The sequence below is a fragment of the Meriones unguiculatus genome, chromosome 4, assembly GCF_030254825.1.
Source record: "Meriones unguiculatus strain TT.TT164.6M chromosome 4, Bangor_MerUng_6.1, whole genome shotgun sequence".
Classification (NCBI taxonomy): Eukaryota; Metazoa; Chordata; class Mammalia; order Rodentia; family Muridae; genus Meriones; species Meriones unguiculatus.
In genome coordinates this window covers 75708165-75726613 of record NC_083352.1, presented here as the reverse complement: position 1 = coordinate 75726613, position 18449 = coordinate 75708165, and the positions used below count along the sequence as shown (strand labels likewise).

The 18449-nt window shown below is 36.5% G+C and overlaps 1 protein-coding gene across 1 annotated transcript; it reads right to left on the bottom strand.

The window, feature by feature from the left end:
- Nucleotides 1–8846: 8846 nt before the first annotated feature.
- LOC110564965 (olfactory receptor 4K15) lies at nt 8847–9885 on the bottom strand. Its single transcript, XM_021662510.2, has one exon. The coding sequence runs from the start codon at nt 9853–9855 to the stop codon at nt 8881–8883; it is 975 nt and encodes a 324-aa protein (XP_021518185.1). The 5' UTR covers nt 9856–9885; the 3' UTR covers nt 8847–8880.
- Nucleotides 9886–18449: the final 8564 nt, after the last annotated feature.

Genomic DNA, 18449 nt, shown 5'->3' with positions numbered 1-18449 from the left:
ACAGAACTCCAAATAGACTAGACCAGAAAAGAAACACATCACGTCACATCATAGTCAAAACACTAAATCTACAGAACAAAGAAAAGATATTAAAAGCAGCAAGGGAAAAAGGCCAAGTAACATATGAAGGTAGACCTATCAGAATCACACCGGACTTCTCATCAGAAACTATGAAAGCCAGAAGGGCCTGGGCAAGTATCATGGAGACTCTAAGAGATCACAAATGTCAACCCAGACTACTATACCCCGCAAAGCTTTCAATCAACATAGATGGAGAAAACAAAATATTCCATGACAAAACTAAATTTACACAATATCTACACAGCAAGCCATCCCTACAGAAGATACTAGAAGGAAAACTCCAATCCAATGAAAACAAATTCACCCAAGAAAACAGGGCATATAGATAATGTCCCAACAAAAATGAAAAGAAAACAAGCAATGAAACAGGGTTAGATCACCGACTCCATTACAAAAGGAACTAACATGCATTGGTCACTATTATCTATCAATATCAATGGACTCAACTCACCAATAAAAAGACACAGGCTAACAGAATGGTTAAGGAAACAGGATCCAACATTCTGTTGCATCCAAGAAACACACCTATGCAACAAAGATAAACACTACCTCAGAGTAAAGGGCTGGAAAGCAGTTTTTCAAGCAAATGGTTCCAGAAAACAAGCTGGAGTAGCCATCCTGATATCTAATAAAATAGACTTTCAACCCAAGTTAATCAAAAAAGATAAGGAGGGCCACTATATTCTCATCAAAGGAAAAATCCACCAAGAGGACATCACAATCTTGAATATCTATGCCCCAAATACAAGAGCACCGACATTCGTAAATGAAACATTATTAAAGCTTAAATCATACATTGATCCTAATACCTTAATAGTGGGAGACTTCAACACTCGACTCTCACCAAGGGACAGATCAACTAGACAGACACCAAATAGGGAAATAAAAGCATTCACAGAATCCCTAAATCAAATGGACCTAATAAACGTCTACAGATCGTTGCACCCAAACTCAAAAGAGTACACCTTCTTTTTAGCACCGCATGGAACCTTCTCCAAAATAGACCATATAGTGGGTCACAAAGCAAGCCTCAACAGATACAAAAGGATTGAAATAATCCCTTGTATACTATCTGACCACCATGGACTAAAGCTAGACATCAACAACAACAGAAACAACAAAAAGCCGACACGCACATGGAAACTGAACAACTTACTACTCAATGACAGCTGGGTTAAGGAAGAAATAAAAAAAGAAATTAAAGACTTCCTAGAATTCAATGAAAAGGAAGGCACAACATACCCAAATTTATGGGACACATTGAAAGCAGTGCTCAGAGGAAAATTTATAGCACTAAGTGCCTGTAAGAAGAAATTCGTAACATCACATACAAACAACTTAATGGCCCAACTGAAAACCCTAGAAAAAAAAGAAGCAGATACACCCAAGAGGAGCAGATGGCTGGAAATAATCAAACTCAGGACTGAAATCAATCAACTAGAAACAAATAAAACTATCCAAAAAATCAATGAAACAAAAAGCTGGTTCTTTGAGAAAATCAACAAGATAGACAAACCCTTAGCCAAACTAACTAAAAAGCAGAGAGAAACTATCCAGATCAGCAAAATCAGAAATGAAAATGGAGACAAAACCACAGACACTGAGGAAATCCAAACAATTATTAGGTCATACTACAAAAGCCTATATGCCACAAAATTTGAAAATCTAAATGAAATGGATAATTTTCTTGAAAGATTCCATCTACCAAAACTAAGTCAAGATCAGGTAGAAAGACTGAATAGCCCTATATCTCCCAAGGAAATCGAAGCAGTCATTAACAGTCTCCCCTCCAAAAAAAGCCCTGGACCAGATGGCTTCAGCGCAGAATTCTACAAGACCTTCAAAGAAGTGCTAACTCCAATTCTCCTCAAGCTATTCCACAAAATAGAAACAGAAGCAACACTACCAAACTCATTCTATGAAGCCACAGTCACCTTAATACCTAAACCACACAAAGACCCAACAAAAAAAGAGAACTTCAGGCCTATCTCTCTTATGAACATTGACGCAAAAATACTCAATAAAATACTTGCAAACCGAATCCAAGAACATATCAAAGATATCATCCACCATGACCAAGTAGGCTTCATCCCAGGCATGCAGGGGTGGTTCAACATACAGAAATCCATCAATGTAATCCACTACATAAACAAACTGAAGGAGAAAAACCACATGATCATCTCCTTAGATGCCGAAAAAGCATTTGACAAAGTCCAACACCCATTCATATTTAAAGTCTTGGAGAGATCAGGGATACAAGGCACATACCTAAACATAGTAAAGGCAATATACAGCAAGCCTATAGCTAACATCAAACTCAATGGAGAGAAACTTAAATCAATCCCACTGAAATCAGGGACAAGTCAAGGCTGTCCATTGTCCCCATATCTCTTCAACATAGTACTTGAAGTCCTAGCCAGAGCAATAAGACAACTAAAGGAGATCAAGGGGATACAAATCGGAAAGGAAGAGGTCAAAGTGTCACTATTTGCAGATGATATGATAGTATACATGAGCAACCCCAAAAATTCAACCAGAGAACTCCTTCAGCTGATAAATACCGTCAGCAAAGTGGCAGGATACAAAATCAACTCAAAAAAATCAGAAGCCCTCCTATATACCAAAGACAAAAAGGCTGAGAAAGAAATTAGGGAAACAACACCCTTCACAATAGTCACTAATAACATAAAGTACCTTGGTGTGACTCTAACCAAGCAAGTGAAAGACCTGTTTGAGAAAAACTTCAAGTCTGTGAAGAAAGAAAGTGAAGAAGATATCAGAAGATGGAAAGATATCCCATGCTCATGGACTGGTAGGATTAACATTGTGAAAATGGCCATACTGCCAAAAGCAATCTACAGATTCAATGCAATTCCCATCAAAATACCAACTCAATTCTTTACAGACCTTGAAAAAAAAGATTCTCAGCTTCATATGGAGAAACAAAAAACCCAGAATCTCCAAAACGATCCTGTACAACAACAGATCATCTGGAGGTATCTCCATTCCTGATCTCAAGCTGTACTGCAGGGCAACAGTAATAAAAACTGCATGGTATTGGCATAGAAACAGAAAGGAGGATCAATGGAACCGCATAGAAGACCCAGAAATAAATCCACACACCTATGAATACTCGATATTTGACAAAGAAGCCAAGTCCATTCAATGGAAAAAAGACAGCATCTTCAACAATTGGTGCTGGACCAACTGGATGTCTACATGCAGAAAAATGAAAATAGATCGATATTTATCACCCTGCACAAAACTAAAGTCAAAGTGGATCAAGGACCTCAACATAAAACCAGATACCCTAAATCAATTGCGAAAAAAAAGTGGGGAACAGCCTAGAACTCATTGGCACAGGAGACAACTTCCTGAACAGAATACCAACAGCACAGGCTCTAAGAGCAACAATCAATAAATGGGACCTCATGAAACTGAAAAGCTTCTGTAAAGCAAAGGATACCGTCATCAAAACAAAACGACTGCCTACAGATTGGGAAAGAATCTTCACTAACCCTTTATCTGACAGAGGACTAATATCCAGTATATACAAAGAACTAAAGAAGCTGAAAAGCAGCAAACCAAATAATCCAATTAAAAAATGGGGAACAGAGCTAAACAGAGAATTCTCGACAGAGGAATATCGAATGGCAGAAAAACACTGAAAGAAATGCTCATCCTCATTAGCCATCAGGGAAATGCAAATCAAAACGACCCTGAGATATCACCTTACACCCATCAGAATGGCCAAGATGAAAAACTCAAGCGATAACACATGCTGGAGAGGTTGTGGAGAAAGGGGAACCCTCCTCCACTGCTGGTGAGAATGTAAACTGGTACAACCACTCTGGAAAGCTATCTGGCGCTTTCTAAGACAAATAGGAATAGTGCTTCCTCAAGACCCAACTATACCACTGCTAGATATATACCCAAAGTTTGTTCAAGTACACAAAAGGGATACTTGCTCAACCATGTTTATAGCAGCTCCATTTGTAATAGCCAGAACCTGGAAACAACCCAGATGTCCATCAACGGAGGAATGGGTACAGAAATTGTGGTATTTTTATACAATGGAATACTACTCAGCAATCAAAAAGGAGGAAATCATGAAATTTGCAGGCAAATGGTGGGATCTAGAAAAGATCATTCTGAGTGAAATATCCCAGAAGGAGAAAGACAAACATGGGATATACTCACTTATATAGACCTATAAGATATGATAAACATAATGAAATCTACACACCTAAAAAAGATAATCAATAGAGCGGACATGGGGTAAGATGTTCAATCCTCGTTTAGAAAGACAGATGGGATGTGCATTGAACGTATGACAGGAGTCTACTGAACGCATCTGAAAGACTCTAAGTAGCAGTGTTTTCAAAGCAAAGACTCATGACCAAACCTTTGGCAGAGTACAGGGAATCATAAGAAAGAAGGGGAGTTAGTCTGATGGGGAAAGGATAGGAGCTCCACAAGGACCAAATATATCTGGGCACAGGGTCTTTTCTGAGACTGACATTCAACCAAGGACCATGTATGGATATAACCTAGAACCTCCGCTCAGATGTAGCCTGTGGTAGCTCAGTAACCAATTGGTTTCCCAAAGTGAGGGGAACAAGGACTATTTCTAACAGGAACTTAATGACTGGCTCTTTGGTCTCCCCACCCCCGAAGGGAGGAGCAGTCCTGTTAGGCCACAGAGGAGGGCTTTGCAGCCAGTCCTGAAGATACCTGATAAAACAGGATCAGATGAATGGGGAGGAGGTCCCCCCTATCAGTGGACTTGGAAAGGGGCTCGGTGGAGATGAGGGAGGGAGGGAGGGTCTGGGAGGGAATGAGGGATCGGGACACGGCTAGGATACAGAGTTAATAAAATGTAACTGATAGAAAAAAATAATAAAATAAAAAAAACACATCTGACCAACACTGTATGATCTTCACAAATTGTATCTTTAAATTTACATGAACATATATGTAATGATTTTAATTAAAGAGTAAGAGACTGAATTTGAGAAGAAGTGAAAAGTACATGTGAGAAAATAGAGGAAGGAGAGAAAGAAAAAAATTGAATACAGTATTTATATATGAATTCCAAAATATTTATAAAAAGTTAAAATAAGACTCTGTGGACTCAAGACTTGAAGGGACCACTGGAATCACAAATCCATAGCAGCTGTGGTTGCCTTTACAATACTTGCAGGAAAATAAGACAATCAACATTACAGCATAGAAGTTGGAGGTGTTCCTGAAATCCCCTCCTAACTGAGAGGTTTTGAACAACAATGACTTCTGGAGGAGAGAGAGTCAGTTTTCCCTAGAAGTTTTCCCCTGTGCATTTACCATCATGCAGAAGATGGCATCAAAGCCATGAATATATGAGCACCACAAATAGGACTTTAGAGACAAACAAAAAAAGTAGAGGAAACAATGTTGGAAGAGTGTTAAAGGTACAGGATAGACATGAGAGAAGTTAAAAGGAAAAGCTGGGGGTATTTGTCATTAACACCTTTCTAAACTTGTCTGAGACTTTGTATCAAATTAGAATACTTTGTCTATAGAGTTTTTACTTACATAGTCAATCAGAGATATGCTTAAACTGTTTAGTTGCAGAAAACAATATACTATGCTGAAATCATGCCAATAGCAGATTGCTATACAGCACTCTACACACACTTTCAGCCTTTTTCGCTTTTAAAATCTGTTATGTCTGTGATCAAGCTGCCATGTGTTGATTGTTATAAAGCTTCAGTAACATTGAAGGATCTAGTTTTCAAGCGGCATTAGGGCTTTGCTTACATGGTGAAAGGATCTGCTCCAGGAATTGATGTTCTTCATAATCTCTTTGGCTTTTTTTTAAAAAAAGGAATCTGTCTATGTTCTATGTAAGTAAAAGAAAACTGACAAGAGTTGAGTAAGTTATTAATATAACAAACAATTATGGCGATAATTTAAATCTTGTCCCTCCTCTCAAAACCCATGCTCAGATGCCTACGTCATGTGAAGTCTTCCATGTGGTTCTGGTTGAACGCATGCTTGGGTAAAGAAAACATTTGGTAATGAGGAACCATCAAACTGAGACACTATAACTCATTATTAACTGTTTTATTGAGCATAAAAAGCACTAAAAGTCATTCCAGAGAGTCTGCTAAATTTTATCCCTATCCTTTCTCATCTACATGGGATTTTGATCCTTTCACTTAATTATAGGTATTATTCATTCAGTCACTCATTTACTCATTCATGTATTCACTTTCTCTTCAAATCTTTTGTTCTGATTATTAAAATATTATCAAACAGTAACTAACCATATTCCTAAGAACTGTACCAATGACTATCTCATCCTTTGCCCACTAATCAAGTATTTGTGTTCCTGAAAATCATACCATATTTGTTAAAGAATGTGTTGTCACTGGAGCCAAGATAATCTAGTCCAGAAAAACTTGGAATTACAGGAAAAGAAAAAAAAAAGAATATTCACAAGTGGATCCCAAAAAACGACGGGCAGAGAAGCTGAGTTTAATTAATCTCTTAGTTTTGGGAAATGTATGTTTTAGTTATTAATAATATAGTATCATATGTTAAATTTTAGTTTACTGCATCTATTTTATCTTGTGTTTATCCTCTGTAAAAGAGTGTAACTGAAATGCTAGCTTCATCTAGTTTTTCTTAAGGCACTTGGTTATTTAACAGCCCTGTCAATACTAGAAAAAATTAACTTTATGGTCCTATCCCTATTGTCATAGTATCCCTGTAAAATACCTACCATGACAAAGGCAATCTTTGTAGAATGCAATTTCTGTAAGCAAAACTCACTAACTCAAATAGTAATCCAAATAGTAAAGGTGTGAGCAGAATGGGGAAGTTCATGATACAAGTAAAGAACAAACATTGTCATCTGTGGAAGAATCAATCTGGTAGAAATGATGAACCACAATAAATGGCATCTTTTTCAGTTTCTAATCTCATCTGAAAACTGATCAAGTAAATGGTATCAGTAGTAACAAAAGCAGATAGACTTTACTTAAGGCAAACCTAATGCACTCAAATACATTCTCAGTCTAAATCATGGTTTATTTTATTTTTTTAAAATTAATTACAGTTTATTTACTTTGTAACCCAGCTGTAGCCCCCTCCCTCATTTCCTCCCAATCCCACACCCCTCCCTTGTCTCCTCCCTGCCCCTTTCTAAGTCCACTGATAGGGGAGGTCCTCCTCCTCTTCCATCTGACCCTAGCTTTTCAGGTTTCAATTGTATTTCATCGATGTATTTTATGTGTACACTTGGGAAACAAACAAATTCAGCTGATTGTAAACAATCCTGTTTTCTTTCTTTCTTCCTTCCTTCCTTCCTTCCTTCCTTCCTTCCTTCCTTCCTTCCTTTCTTTCTTTCTTTCTTTCTTTCTTTCTTTCTTTCTTTCTTTCTTTTTCGGTTACCTCAAACCAACATGTGTGAAGGACAAAATGTGTGATAACAAAGAAAGCAGTGCAGATATTTATGAGTGTCCTCATTATGGGTCACTCATATTATCTAATTTCCTAAAGTTATTCTATAAACCCTAATACTGTAAACAGGTCACAGCATTCCCAGTTATCCATGATTTTTTACTTTTTACCCAATTTTAATTACATATCCAAAAATGAATATAAAGCAAATGTTCATGGGTACACACAGCTATAAAAAGTTCTTCCACTCATGCATTTCTGGTATCTCTGAGTGAAGCTCCAAAATAACAACAGACTATTTGTTATTATACACAAAGATGTACAAGGTTGTTTCTAAGAATGAAGATTAAAATATTTTAGTTTTGCCTAACTTGACATGACAATTTTTCCAAGCTCTAATGAAGATACAGGTGCTTATGTAACAGAACCATATTCCGTGCATTCAGAAATACTGGCACATACAACTTGACGGTGATTAGGACCTACCTCAGCAGAACTAGATGTAAGGTTAAACATAGGAAGATTTCTTGCATTCACTGATGATCATATTGCTAAATAATGGAAAGTCCTAGTAACATGTCCGTTAGATAACCTATGGCAAGAAGTATTGTATAATGCTTCAGGAACATCAAAGGATCGAGTTTTCAAGCAGCCTTAGGGCTTTGCTTACATGTTGTAAGGATCTACCCCAGCAATTGATGGTTTTCATAATCTCTTTGGCTTTTTTTAAAAAAAGGAATCGGTCTATGTTCTTACCTGTTGTGATTAATATCCATTTAATTAGATTATTTTGTACATAAAACCCAAATGTTGTACAACGTGTTACTGAATAGTAAACTCTGTGCAGTGATCCATTGACTGTAAAATATTATAAGTAAAATTATATGAGTCATCACTTGTTATTCACAAAAAACTGTAATATGAAAAGAGCAAAATGACCACAGAACTAGAAAAGGCAACAATAATCACTCTTAAATGCTTGTTTTATGAAATGTATTCCATTCTTTAAATATCAATAAATTTACTATCAAATAAATTTGATAGTTTGAATAATATTTTCCAACAACACAAGGGAAAGAATGTTTGTACAATTCAATAAAAGAATAATTGCAATCATATGAAAGACAAACATTTATTTTAAAACCATCTTAATTTTTAAACAAAGAAGAAAAAAACAGCAAGCAACAAAAATAATTGAAAGAATAATAAATTTTATGAAATGAATTCTGCTTATTACTATTTGTAGCAAGAATTTAAATAGTTTTACATGTTTAATGGCTATCTTTAAAATTAAATCAATTCTATATATAGAATTTCTAGAGAGAAAACAAAAATGCTGCCAGTGCTGTTATTTTACCTTGTTTCCAGAAAAAGAACATTCCTAATCAGTGCAGAAACCTGTCCAGGTTTCAGATAGCGAGTCCTCAGCTTTGACATGGCTGCTTTTACCTCTTTGTTTCTCAGAGTGTAGATAATTGGGTTTAAAATGGGTGTAAAGATGGTGTAGAACACAGCAAGGACTTTGTCAACTGAATAGCTGCTAAAGGGCCACACATAGATGAAGATGCATGGTCCAAAGAATAGTGTGACCACAGTGATATGGGCAGTTAGAGTGGAACGGGCCTTGGCCATGCTAGCAGAGGAGCGATTCCTAACTGTAATGAGAATCACAGTGTAGGAGACAACCAAGAGGAGAAATGAACTCATGGAGAGAAAGCCACTGTCTGCAACTATTAGTAAGCTGACAACATAAGTATCTATGCAAGCTAGCTTGGTCACCAGTGGGAGGTCACAGAAAAAACTGTCTACCTGGTTAGGACCACAAAATGGCAAGTTAATAGTGAATGCTAACTGGCTAGTTGTATGGACAAATCCCACAAACCAGGAAATACTCACCAGAATGATACAGACACGGCGACTCATGATTGTCATGTAGTGGAGGGGCTTACATATTGCTACATAGCGATCATAGGCCATGGACACTAGAAGTACCATCTCACCACCAGTAAAGAGATGAACAAAGAAAATCTGAGCCATGCACGCATTAAAAGATATCGTTTTTCGTTCAACCAGAAAGTCAGCAAGCATTTTTGGGGTAGCAAAAGAGGCCACACATATATCTATAAAAGACAGGTTTGCAAGCAGAAAGTACATGGGGGTATGAAGTCGAGAGTCTGAAGTCACTGTGAGAATGATGAGGAAGTTTCCCAGCAGTATGGCAAGGTACAACAGTGAAAATATGAGAAACAGGAAAGGCTGGAGCTCCTTTGAACTGGACAGACTGAGCAGCACAAACTCTGTCACGCGAGAATAGTTTGTCTGATTCATTGAGTTTGGAAGAGATTTGTCTTCAGTTATCTGAATAGAAACAGAGTAAAAATCAGTTAAATGAGTTTGACTTGCTTTCTCATTTACAGTTCAAATATTGATTATCCTTTTTATGTTTCTAACATGGAGTTTCTTGGGTTATTAAAAATTACATTACTAATGCGATAAAATGTTCTATAAATCTAGATACATAAAGTTTGAAATCATACACAGCTAATGCATGTTTTTAGAAAACAGCAGGCCAGTTATTCTTGAACAGGAGAGAAGGACAGAAAAGGCTCTGAGTCCTGCTAGCGGTGTTGCTTATTTGCCTGATGATAGTGTTCACTTTGGGAAAATTTACTGCTTGTTTGCCCTTGTATAAACATGTTTATGAACTTTATAATCATAGAGAGAGATAGCTTTGGATTTGTGTAACTTAAGTAATCTGTAAGATGGACCCTCATCCTGAGTAACTATAAACTATCTCCAACTCTCTGATTAGAAATTGTTAAAGTAAAATACAGAATCCTAGGAAAATTGGAAGCTACAAGTTCACACAACCTTTCTTCCTGTCACTCATCCCCTCATTAATTTTCTTTTTCTTCTGAAGAAATCTGATAAACTGGTTCCTGTGACCTAAGCAGGGAGATGCTAATCATATTTATTCGAAACCACTGGTGTTGATAATGACAGAAATTTTATTGGGATACACATATTAATTTGAAGAGCCTCAAGAAAAATTATGTTTAGAAAGAGTGATTATGTATTGTAGGAATTTACACTAGGAGAATGTTTTTCTTTCCTACACAATTAACACGTCCAATTTTATCGCAACTTATTTAATTTCTGTATACCTATCTAAGAGACCGATGACTTACAAACATGTATAGAAATAAGAAAATTAAAAATCAACCTGCAAAGGAATATTAGATTATCTTAACCGATAATCAGTCACATCTGAATCAGGTGTTCAAAGATGGCTTTTTGTTATTTCTAGCCTCTGGCAACTATGAATATCAATGTCTTTTTAGGTCATAAGTGCTTATTTCCTCATTTTTGCTTAAGTTTCCCTTGGTGAGTTAAACATAAGGCAATGAATGATGAGTAATCTTAATCATCTTCCAGAAACAAACTCAAAGAAAAACTTCTGCATTTTAAGTCTCAGACTTATCAGAACCCAGAAAGAAACTATTTTGTGTTTTTACCACTTATACCATCAAAACAAGTCCACCAAGATATTAAAAAAATGTTTAAGAAGTCAAGTTGTGAAGTAGAACATATTACAAGAAAAAAATAATATAAGTTTGATTTTTAGAAGGTACCATAATTTTAACTTTTAAAAAATTTACCTTTGTTTTATTTTTCAGAAGTGCCAACTTTTAGAGTCCTGTCACAAGGATCTTTAGAGGCAGGAATACAAGTAACACAAGTAGAAACAATTTGCTGGGTTTTGTATACGCTGCAAAAGGAAGAGTCTGCAGGAGAGAATCAGAAGCCGCTTCTTAGGGCACCTGACAGCAGCATTCCTGAGCAGAGCAATTCAAACTGAGGGTCCAGCCCAGGCCTGTCAGCGGGTCACAACCCACACTGGCCTCCAACATCTCCTCAGAGTCTCCTGGGAAGTTGAGTTCTTCCACTGTCAGGGGCTTCTGGGACTCTTGAAAGACAATGAAAAACTGGGAAAATCTAGAACCAAGTTTCCTACTGTCTGAAACAAAAGCAGCAGATACACGAACTCTAGCTGTATTTATCATAAACACTTTCTAATTTCTCTAGTTTTTAAGCACAAAAGTTCTGACTCTTTTATCTGTTTCCATAAAGAATATAGAATTATAGTATTTATCCTTTGATCATTCAGAGAAGCTGACAAATCAGTTCCCTTCTTTGTCTTGCCGTTTATATTTTAAATGGAAAGTGTTAATGTTTTATCTGAAGCAAATCAATCCTATAGAGATGACAGCAGAAAAAAAAACTATATTTCAGAATCGTAACTGCATTAGTGGGCATTTATGACTCACTGCCTGGGTCTTTTTAACATGTTAGGGCTCATCGTCCTTACGTACTACATAGTTATAAGGTTATCATAAGAAAAAATACACAAAAATGCCTTTCAATTGATTATTTAGGTGAGAACTCCCATGGTTTCTAAGAATTTATAATTACTCTTAAGATGTAGTGTGTTATATTAAGCTAGATTTATTCTAATTTAACTTAATCTAATAATTATTATTTGCCTATTTTATATTGCTGACTTAACTCATACTAAAATATGTTTTCAGTTGTATATGTTTATGTAAAACTGATTTTCGGTTCTTACAAATTTAAAGATAAATCCATGTCTGCAGATTTGGATGGGCAGAGTGATCTTCAATTCCCCAATATTTAAAGCTTTAATTTTTACCTCTTTCTCCAATATTTATTACTAGGATATTGGAACTGTTAAATGAAGTGAGGAAGAATACATAGTTTACAAGAGTCATAAAACTTTCTGTTTCAGAGATGTGTCTTTCACTATCTTTTAAACATTTTTGTCCTTTTACTTTCAAACTCATGACAGGTATAGATCGGGTATAGCAAAATTGCTGTTACTGGACACAAGTACAAGTACATTGTCTTTCGATATATACAGAAACAAAAACACTTTGCTTGCCTAACATGAAATGAAATATGTGGTTATCCTATACTCTACTAAAGTCATTAACAGTTGGAAAGAATTACGATGTTATGCATCACTATAGAGATGTCATAGCATTTCTTTAAAAAAATAGGTTGAACGAATAGGGTTGCTTTCAAGTAAATGAGATATAGCTGTGTGGCAAAGCTCTTCTCAGAGCTGAGGAGAACTTGGATAGGCAAGAATCTGATATAGGGAAAAAGACAATTACAAAGAAGTTTCAAAATAAATATTCTTTTGTGGAATTTGCAAGGAAATTAGTCTAACCATATATTTGTTAAAAAATAATAAATTATATTACCACCATTACTTTCAAAATCCTCCAGAAATTTCAACCAATGGTATGTCACTAAGATTCAGATTGCAAGGAATATTTCTTGGTCTACATTGGATATCTAAGTGTATCCATTTACTTACATGTTATAAGAAGATGTTTCCTGACTCATTTCATCTTAGAGGTCCAGAAAAGAGCACTCTTCTCCCCTTAGTTTTATAAGCACCAAACAAAAACAACACAAGTCTGTAGACTCCAATAAGTAGGTGACAAAGGCAGGAAACCCATGACTTTCCAAACTTCAGTTATCACCCTTAACACTTTGGAGTATTACTGGCATCAATACAGAGATATATAAAAAGCCATTGCATTAATTGTGAAATGACGTCACTGGACTATAGTGACCAAGAGACCCACATGAGAGTTGGGATCACAGAAATTATCTCCATTAGAGATAATTACATGAAAGAGTTTGTTTACTCACAAGAACAACTTGAGATTTCCATAAGTAGAACAAGAACCAGAGTTAACAAAATAATTTATCATTTTACAAAGCATACAATATGGTGGAAAAAAGTCAAGGACTAATTCTTTTGTTAGTTCATTATGCTTCAGGACTGCTATCTAGAAGCAACAGTAAGAGTGTCAACACTTGATAAGAAGTCGTGTGGCTTTTCATACTACAGAGCCAACAAATAAATTGTTGGGCTAATTTGTAGAAGGCTATATGATAATATTTTGGTTTCTAAGGTCATTATGAACTTGTCATGTACAAAACTGACCCTTGAAAGCAATATTCTGACTCATATACATAAATATGTTTGTAATATTAGATACATATATTCAGTTATAAAAAGAAATATATACATATATAAATTAGTCTATTTCCCATAATAAAATGTGAATATAATTATTTTGTAAATATGCATTTCCACTTATGTGAATACATCTGTATATTTCCTATCTATGTTCATATACAGAATTGAAGGACTATTTTATATTTTAATATTAGTGTTATTATAATTAATGTTTATTATAATAATACATAATATTATTATTTTGCTCAAAATAAAGTTGAAACAATCTGACATCTCCAGGAATATCTTGTGAATCAAAGTTTACATCCAGGTCTCACAATGTAAGAACTGTGTGTGCAAATTAACATAAAGTTATTTGACAATCACTTTCTTATATCGAGGCCATTAAAATGTAAATAATGCCTACATTTTTCTTTTAGCAATTTCACTGTTTCAAATGTCATATTAAGTTTTTTACCAATTTGGAGTTAGCTTTTGATCAGAGTAATGAATATGGATCTTATTTCATTCTTTTTTGATGTGGCCATCCAGTTTTTCCAGTAGTATTTGTTGAAGATGATTTTGACGTCTTTGCCAAACATTAGATGATTTTGGTAAAGAAAACTCATGTTTGGATCTTCAATTTTGTTTTATTAACCTCTTTTGTTTTTGTCAATACCATATTGTCCTTATCATTGTAGCTCTATAATATATCTTGATCTCTATAATGGTAATTGTCTCCAGCATTGAGCTTTTTGGTCAGGATCATTTTGGCTGTCAAAAGTCCTTTTGTAGTTCCATAAAAATTTGAGACTAGCTTTTTTTGTAATTCTTTCTGAATAGTGAGATGAAGAGTTTGAATGGGGTTGCATTGAATCCGTAAGTGGCATTTTGTAAAATGGTCATTTTTACAGCGTTAATTCTAACAATTCATGAACATGGATATCTCCATATTCTAGTGTATTTCTCTATCCACTTATTAAGATTGGAACCCTACTCCAATGTAAACTTGTACAACCACTTCATAAATCAATCTGGTGCTTTCTCGGGCAATTAGTAATACTGCTACCTCAAGATTCAACTATACCATTCCTAGGCATATATCCAAAAGATGAGCAAGTATACAACAAGGACATTTGCTCCACCACATTCGTAGTAGTTTTATTTGTAATAGCCAGAAACTGGAAACAACTCAGATGTCTCTAGGTTGAGGAATGGATACAGAAATTGTTTTACATTTACTCAATAGTATACTACTCAGCTATTAAAAATAAGGAAATCATGAAATTTACAGGCAAATGGTGGGATCTAGAAAGATCATCCTGAATGAGGCTATGCCATCCAGCATTTCTCTGTATAGTTTTAGTCTGGATGATCTTCTGTCTATTGCTGAGAAGAGGGTATTGAAATACATCACTGTATGTAAGGATCAATATATGATCTAGGCTGTACTACTGTTTTTCATAAGCTTAGATTCCCCCGAGTTTGAGGCATACATGTTAAGAATTAAAATGACATGTTGATGGATTTTTCCTGTGAAGAGTATGTAGTATCCTTCCCTATCTTTAATCTCTAGTTTTGGTTTGAAATCTTGTTTTTAGATATTAAAATGACTACACCAGCTTGCTTTTTATGTCCGTTTTCTTGGAATATCTTTTCCAAACTAGTACCCTGAGGTAATGCCTATTTGATGTTGAACTGTGTTTTTTAGATGCAGTAGTAGGACAATCCTGTTTTCCTATTTATTCTGTCAGTCTGTATCTTTTGAGTAAAGGATTGAGACTATTGATATTGAGAAATGTCAGTGGCCAATCATTGCTGATTCTTGTTATTTTGTTGTTGGTGTTGCTGGTAGTCATGGTGGTGGTTGGTGGTGGTTGTGGTGGTGGTGAGGTGTGTGTGTGTGTGTGTGTGTGTGTGTGTGTGTGTGTGTGGTGTGTATGATTGCTTTTCTACTTTCAATTTTGCTAGCCTAAGATTATTTATTTCCTGTGTTTTCATAGTTGTAATTAATCTTTAAATTTTTCATTTTCCAAATTTCTTAAGTCTTTTAAATTGTTTTATTTTCATTTTCTGGTCTTGAAGAATTCTATTCATTTCTGTCCACTGTTTGTTTTTCCTGCATTCCAATATGAAATTCATTTATTTCCTCCATAAGGACATCCATTATCTTCATACAGGCAGTTTTTCATACAGAACTCTTCCCTATGCTTCAATTATGTTGGAATGTTTAAGACCTTCTGTGATTGTTGTTCTTAGAGCCTATGCTGTTGGTGTTCTATTCAGGAAGTTGTCTCCTATACCAATGAGTTCAAGGCTCTTCCCCACTTTTTCTTCTAACCTATTAATGTGTCTGGTTTTATGTTGAGGTCTTGATCCATCTGGACTTTAGTTTTGTGCAAGGTGATAAGTATGAATTTATTTGCATTTTTCTACATGTAGACATCCAGTTAGACCAGCACCATTTGTTGAAGATGCTATCTTTTTTTCCATTGTATGGTTTTGGCATCTTTGTCAAAATCATGAAATTTGCAGGTAAATCATGGGAACTGGAAGGGATCACCCTGAGTGAAACAGACACATACGGTATATATGCACTCATATCAACATGTAATATAGGATAAACCTACTAAAATCTGTACACCTAAAGAAACTAATCAAGAGGGAAGACTCTTGCTAACATGCTCAATCCCATCCCAAAAGGCAAAGAGGATGGACATCAGAAGGAGGAGAAAACGGGGAACAAGTCAGGAACCTGCCACAGAGGGCCTCTGAAAGGCTCTGCTCTGCAGACTATAAAAGCAATGCTGAGACTTATGGCCAACCTTTGGGCAGAGTGCATTGAATCTTATGAAAGAAGTGGGAAATAGTAAGATCTGGAGATGACAGGAACTCCACAAGGAGAGCAACAACAACAACAAAAAAATCTGAGCACAAGGGTCTTTCCTGAGACTCATACTCCAACCAAGGACTATGCGTGGAGATAACCTTGCACCCCTGCACAGGTGTAGCCCATGGCAGTTCAGTGTTCAAGTGCGTTCCATAGTAATGGGAACAGGGACTGTCTCTGACATGAACTCAGTGGCTGTCTCTTTGATTACCTCCCCCTGAGGGGGGAGAAGCCTTACCAGGCTACAGAGGAAGACAATGCAGCCACTCCTGATGAGACCTAACAGACTAGGATCAGAAGGAAGGAAAAGAAGACCTCCCCTACCAGTGGACTTGGGCAGGGGCACGCATGCAGAGGGTGGAGAAGGGGGAAAAATGGAGGGGTTGGGAGGGGAGGGGGGGAGGGAGCTACGGGGGGGGGATACAAAGTGAATAAAGTGTAATTAATAAAAAAATTTTCAAACAACAAAAAAAGGCCTTCTGTGATATGGTTGCTGGCCTCTAGTAGAGACATATGGTCCTCAATGTAATTGATTGTATTTTCACACTGGTATCTAGGTATCTGGGATTAAGAAGATTATCATAATTCTATTTTTATCTTTGTTAGGTGGTTGTTGTTGTTGGATTTTTTTTTTTTGCGGGGGGAGTAGGGGAAGGTTCTGCTTCCTCTCTTAACTTTAGAACAGAGTGGTGGTTATGTATTTCCTGGTAGTAAAATTTATTTCTTTTTTTTTGAGTTATTTAGACTGGCTTTATTTTTTTCTGTCTTTTTATTTTTATTAATTACAGTTTATTCACTTTGTATCCTAGCTGTAGTCTTTCTCCTATCCCCTCCCAATCCCACCCTCTCTTTTCTTCTCCTATGCTTCTCCCTCAGTCCAATGATAGGGAAGGTCCTCCTCCCCTTCCATTTGACTTCTAGTCTATCAGGTCTCTTTAGGGCTGGCTTTTTTGTCTTCCTCTGTGGACTGGTAAGGGCTGCTCCCTCTCCACCTCAGGTAGAGGTGAACAAAGAGCCAGCCCATGATTCCCTGTTCCTATTATTAGGGAACCCTCTTGGACAGTGAGCTGCCATGGCCTACTTCTGTGCAGGGGTTCTAAGTTATCTCCATGCATGGTCCTTGTTTACAGTATCAGTCTCAAGAAAGACCCCTGTGCCCAGATTTTTTGGTTCTGTTACTCTCCTTGTGGGATATTAAACATAAAAGATAGGATAATCATAATAAAATCTGACACCTAAGGAAGCTAATCAAGAAAGAGGACCCTAGTAAGATCTTCAATCTTCATTCAGAAAGGCTAATGAGATAGACATCAGAAGAGTGAAAAAACAGGAAACAGGACAGGAGCCTATCACAGAGGGCCTCTGAAAGACTCTACCCAGCAGGGTATCAAAACATATGCTGAGACTCATAGCCAAACTTTTTGCAGAGTGCAGGGAATCTTATGAAAGAGGGGAGGATAGAAAGACCTGGAGGTAGTAAATTTCCTGTGGACCAGATAGATGTGGACTCTAGGGTTTCCAGATACAATATGGTCTTTGGTACTGAGAAATGACCCTTATAAATTGAATAGACCAGTGGTCTGAGTGGTTTCACAGGAGGGAGGAAAACAGTGTCCTACCCGTATCTGTTTATTGAGTTTTTTGGAATAAAGGCACAGAATGTAGAGAGGTCACCCCAGAATGTTTGATGCTGAGCTGTGGATGTAACTAGGGCATTAGATCTGGAAGAACAGAAGACATGAAGATATGCAGTCAGCCTAATTCCATTTCTGGCAGGAGTGGCCTATGGTTTAGCAGGGAATACCTTCTAGAGCTTAGTGATAAGATAAAGAAATGAGTGAAAGGAGGGACCTTGGGGTAGGTAAGCTCTGTGGGGTCCACTAGAGAAGGGAGAGAGGGAGGCAGTCACAGGTTTTCTGGTACTGAGCTGGGTTTGGATCTGGAGGAACAGAGAGAAAGTGAAGATCTGCAGTCAGC